Below are 5,571 nucleotides of genomic sequence, written 5' to 3' on the forward strand. Positions count from 1 at the left end.
GCACGGCGCGAACGCGCCTTATATCTTTCGCACATGCTCTTTCGCGGCGGGCGGAGCTAGGGAGCCTTCATGTGTGCGCGCCCCCTCCGTTTTTTAGGGTGATGTCAGCCTTTGACCCACCACTTGCCGCCGCCCGCCAAAACACAATGTTGCCAGTCCAGGTTTCCATGGCAACGGGACGACGCGAGCGCCATGTTGGTTCTCCCGGCCACTCGTTGCAGCTCCGTCGTACTGCACCGACTGCACGTTGGCGCGGTGTGCAAGCTGCGGTATGCGCTGCGTCTACCACATCGCTCTGGACCTAGCTTCTTCTGTGACACCATCCTCGCGCTAAGTGCTTCTACAAGAACCTTGGAGTGAGAATGCCAGGGTGCTGCGTGCCGCAATGCACAACCATCTGGAGACGGGGTGTGAGAATGTTCCGGTTCCCGACTTGTCCTAACCGACGGAAACGCTGGATTGCGCAAGTTAAGCGAGACTGCTGGGAGCCGACTGCTTCCTCCCGTGTTTGTGAGGTGAGTACGCGTTGTATTGCGACTCGCGAGCGGATTGAGTTTATCACCGCATATTTCGTGAAATGATTTGCTTTGTGGTGTGACGAATAGCAGTCAGTGCAAGGTAAACGCGACTTCACCTGGCTGCAGCTTAGCTCGGCTAGGCCTGGTTATGCCAACGAAAGCGTGTTTAATGGTTATGCTTGTTTATTCTCGTAGCCGAAGCGCAGTTTGCTAACCGAACGAAATGGCTAGTTAAACGGACCGTACTGCGTGCACTCGCTATCTTCTTTTCTTGAGTTTCCTAAGCCGTCGCCGCATTCGACGCGAGAAACGCCGTGCCCGTGAACCACCGACAGACGCTCGCGTTCGCGTGTTCCTTTGCTGGCAGATGTGCGCGCTCGTGCAACTTTCACCTCGGACGCTCAGTAAGTACAACTGGAGATGTAGACAGACAAGCCGACGAACGCGTTCCCTGTAGAGTTACGGCTCGCGTGCCTTTCCAGTCCGGCCGCGGTAGTCTTGCACAACTGCAACGCAACAACTAAATTTTGCGCGTCTTGCCACGGGGTATTTGTTCTTCGCTTCAAGGCCACGCGAAAATAACACCTTAACTCGCTCAACAATGCCAGTAAAGTTTTTGTTTTAATAATATAGAATGCGACTGATTTACTTTTCGCGTCCGTCCGTCGTACGTCTGTCTGTCTGTCTGTCTGTCTGTCTGTCTGTCTGTCTGTCTGTCTGTCTGTCTGTCTGTCTGTCTGTCTGTCTTAAACACTTCTGTTTCTGTGCACCAAGAATTCCGGTTTTTGCTTATAACTCAAATATGCCGCGTGGGAGAGTGTGGTGCAGCGTCGGAATTTTTTTGTCCTTTTTTTCATAAACTGCCACAACGATGATTTTTTTTATGTCGTGATATCAGTTTTATTTAGTGTTTTATAGACTACGTTTGTCTGTTTCGTGCCCTCTATGACTTTTCGCATTATTGCTTTGTTCAAGGCCCGCTTCGAGGACACAAGCTTCGAGCAAAGGAGGCAGGACGGTTTGAAGAAACTAAGGTCAGATGCTATCCCGACGCTGTTTTCATTTCGCCGTAAGTGAGCTCAGTTGAATGTGCTAGCTAAATTGTTTTGACTATTCATTGCTCGCGCATGCGTAAAATGCTTGTAAACTACGCATGTGACTTTGTCCGAGCGTTGTCAAAAAGACTTTACCTAAAGGCCAGAGTTTGAGTGCGATTTTTTACGAACTCAATAATGGCTTAGTTCTTCCAATAGTGAGTGGGAAATCTTAAATGTCACCTTTGTACTTGTCAGCAATAACACTAAAGTGGTTTTGTTATACTAAAGTGGCTTTGTTAACTCTTTCAGCTCTTCCAAAGCACAGATTGCCCCCAAAGAATCGGGATGCTGTATCAAACGTACCGCCTCGGCATCCAGATCTCTCAAGTGACAGAGTCGCCGGCGTACAACCCAAGACAGCCAGTGCTCAGGTATCAGAGGTGGCTCCAGTGCCGAATGTGATGTTTGCAGCAAGCAGTGCTGTGGAGCCAAACTGTGCCTCCGCAGATGTAGACACTGTTCAGCTAAGTCTACATTCTGGTGACACCCCAAGCAACGCCGCTGACAGTTCTGGTAGTGCTAGTTTTGCTTGTGAATCTTTGGATGCTAACTCGGTTGATATTCCAGCTGACATGGGCGATGCTCGTGACTTACGTATTCATTGTGCATCATTGCCAATTGTACTTGTGAGCGCACCAGCGTCTGTTCCTACGACAGGAAAAGATACCAGAAATTGTCAAAGGACATCTCAGAAATTTCTTGTGCCATCTGTCCCTCTTGATAACGTTAAAAGTGGCAGTGCTGATAAGTCCTGCTGCACACGAGAATCGTTAGCCTCTGCGCATCAGTATTTTCACTTCAGTGACACTTATGTTCAGAATAAAACACAGATGTCTTGTCTTGAAGCTTCTCATAGCTTTGTACCAAGTGGGACACCCTCTCTTGAAAATGGTACTTCAACACTGAAAAATCAGCCTGAGTGTGGAGGAGTAGAAGCGCTGTCCCCACACCTCTTCACAACTGCAAATAGTGCAGCTGTAGGTACGACACTGATTCATCGAGAGAACGCGGAACTACGAAAAAAAAAACGCTGACCTGATGCGCAAGTACAAGAGCCTACAAAGACTACATGAGAAAGCAAAATCACAGCTCAAAAGTGCGAGGAAAAAACTGGCATCTGCTGAAAAAAAAATACGCGAATTAACTACTGCAAGCTTTCTGAACAATGACCAAGCAGCTGCTCTGGCGAGAAAGACTACGAAAGGATCAAAATGGTCTGAAAAGACTATCAGAGTAGCACTTCAGATTAAACATGCATGTGGCACAACAGGATATGAACTACTGAGGTCGATGTCGTATCCATTACCTTCGAACAGGACCCTCATTAGAAGACTTCAGAACATCCGCTTTTTGCCAGGCATTCTTCATGAGGTACTATATGTTTTAAAGCTCAAAAGTGAGACAATGCATGACATAGAAAAGGACTGCGTGTTATTCATGGATGAGATGGAAATCAGCCAGGGTTTCGATCACGACCGCTCTCTAGACTGCCTTTTCGGGGGTACCACGCTGCCACAGTCAAATGTGCAAGTTGCCAACCATGCCCTTGTGTTCATGATCGGTGGGCTAAACACGAGGTGGAAGCAGGTCATAGCCTACCACTTCACTGGGCGATCAGTCGACGGGGCACTCCTGAAAGATCTTGTATTTCATTTATTTGAGCTCTGCGTTAATATCACGTTGCGAGTGCTTGTGGTAACCAGTGACATGGGATCAGCTAACCGGACAGTATGGCGCCTACTGGGATTCTCCAGCAACAATCAGAGACCGTGTGTTCTGTACCACACCCGCACCTTGCAGACCAGATGTTGTTTTTTATGGCTGATCCAGCGCATGTTTTGAAAAACATTCGGGCCCAGCTGCTTCGTTCAGAAATATTTACACTAGGACAAGAAACCGTTAAGGAGCAAGAGCTTCCTGGAGAAATTGTCAGCGTTGATCACATTAAAGCAGTCCTAGAATTTGACTCTGACGATGACCTGAAGGTTGCGAATAATTTGTCTGACATCCACATTGGCAGTGGGCACTTCACTAAGATGAAGGTGAATGTCGCCGTTCAAATGTTTCGCGAAGCCCCTCCTGCTATCACATACCTGGTCAAACAAGGAAAGCTAAAGCCTGAAGCAGAGGCAACAGCTTGGTTCCTTGAATTAGTGAGCAAATGGTACACACTCATGTCATCACGGCACCCAGTGGTTGCTTTGAGCTATTTTAATCCCTCAATACATGAAGATGCAGTTAAAATCCTTCAACTGGCTTGTACAACTTCCTGCCGTATCAACATGGGCAAAACTGCTCACTGGAAACCTTCCCAAGCCGGTCTCTTGATATCAACGACAGTTGTGCTGTGCCTGTCCGACGAACTGCTGAAGAAACGTGGCTACCGGTACCTGCTTACAGGTAGACTGATACAGGACTGTCTTGAAAATATTTTCTCTGTTGTAAGACTCAGGAAGCCCATCCCAAGTGCGTATGATGTGAAGTGTGCTCTAAAGATGATATGTGTCAGCCAATACCTGCACACGCCAACGTCATCTAGCTATAACGAGGATGACAGCTTGCACTTAGCTGACTTCCTGGACCCCAGTATCAAGGCACAAGTTGCGCAAGAAAGTGGGGAGAACGAGGAAGCAGAAGAGCTTGAAAACGTTCTTCTGTATGCAACCACTGCAGTAGAACGTGACATTCTTGCATATGTAGGAGGTTTTCTACTGAAGTCCATCTTGAAATTCATTGACGAGTGCAAGGACTGCAAAGCGGCACTGGTAGGAAATGACGATAAATACAGCACTCTCGTTAAGCTTAAAGAATACGCTCAGGGCGTTGGAAAGCTCATTCAGCCTAGCCGAGCTGTCATGGAAGTGCTCACTGAATGCGAAGAACACTTCAAGGCCTTTGCCGACGAAGACGGAATTTTGGCGCTAAAAACCCCATTCGCGAGCATTTTGAGTGCATTGCGCAGATCAGTAACTGTGCCACTGGAGAGCTGCGAAATCCATCGTGCACAGGTAGAAAAGTCGCTGCTGGAAAAGTATGTTAGGACAAGGCTAAAGATTCATCTTCGGCAAAAACAGGCACAAAGGGTGAATGGTCAGTCAAGTAAGACTTGTGCTGCAGTGAACCTTGAGTAGCAGCTTTTTAAAAGGCTCCAATCCAATTTAAAAATTACTGCTTATGAAAAGAACGCATTTCTGTGAGCATACTGTGTTGAATCTGTCTGTTACTGTGCAAATGAACATTCGTGTAGCTGACTTCATTTGTTCTTTTTGATGAGCTGTCCTTGTGCAGGAAATGTGCACGCACCAATTGTTATATGTTTTATGTGTAATCAACCTTCGATTTTCGATGTAAATAAATATTCACTGAAACAAGCAACTTACCTTACGTATCATAACGTGAAGGCATATGTCGAATTCGCTAAAAAGGGGGGTAAGTTGAAACCACAATATGACATCTTACAAATTTTGTGTGTCTCTTTTTATGTAATGTTTTGCTCTGCTCTGATCTATCTTCGTGCACATTGCTCCTTGTTTCAACCGGTAAAGTTGTTGTTATGTTGTTATCGTTACTATTAAAACGTTCCTTGTTGCTCCCATGTCTTTGTCTTCTGTCAAGCCTAATTTACTGGCTTCTTGGCTGAAGGGGGGGGGGGAGGGGTAGGTGCGATATGACTGAGTGCTCTCATTTTCGCCAGTGCTAAATACCTGTAAGGTCTCTAAGCAGTCCATTGTAAAGATTTGCACGCAAGAAGCAAACTTCCTGCAGGGAATTTTATTACGCATAGAAGCAATATATAGGGTGTGACAAACAGGGTGCCGAAGTTATTTGGCGTGGAGAGAACATCGTGAACTACGCGATTGTTTCATCCGCCTTTCCCGTGGTCACAGGCACCATCATAAAATATATCATGGACTCCTGCCCTGCACCAGAACACCTTTGAACTGCCTGCAGTGACA

At 46.8% G+C, this 5,571-nt stretch overlaps 1 protein-coding gene across 1 annotated transcript; it reads left to right on the plus strand.

Moving 5' to 3' along the window:
- Nucleotides 1-2,591: 2,591 nt before the first annotated feature.
- On the plus strand, nucleotides 2,592-5,180 carry LOC125759303 (uncharacterized). The gene has a single exon (XM_049417733.1). The coding sequence runs from the start codon at nucleotides 3,346-3,348 to the stop codon at nucleotides 4,744-4,746; it is 1,401 nt and encodes a 466-aa protein (XP_049273690.1). The 5' UTR covers nucleotides 2,592-3,345; the 3' UTR covers nucleotides 4,747-5,180.
- The last annotated feature ends 391 nt before the right edge of the window (nucleotides 5,181-5,571 follow it).

The sequence above is a fragment of the Rhipicephalus sanguineus genome, chromosome 7, assembly GCF_013339695.2.
Source record: "Rhipicephalus sanguineus isolate Rsan-2018 chromosome 7, BIME_Rsan_1.4, whole genome shotgun sequence".
Classification (NCBI taxonomy): domain Eukaryota; kingdom Metazoa; phylum Arthropoda; class Arachnida; order Ixodida; family Ixodidae; genus Rhipicephalus; species Rhipicephalus sanguineus.

What these genes read in the sequence shown, in the direction of transcription:
- LOC125759303 (XM_049417733.1), top strand. Translation starts at nt 3,346, where the DNA reads ATGGCGCCTACTGGGATTCTCCAGCAACAATCAGAGACCGTGTGTTCT.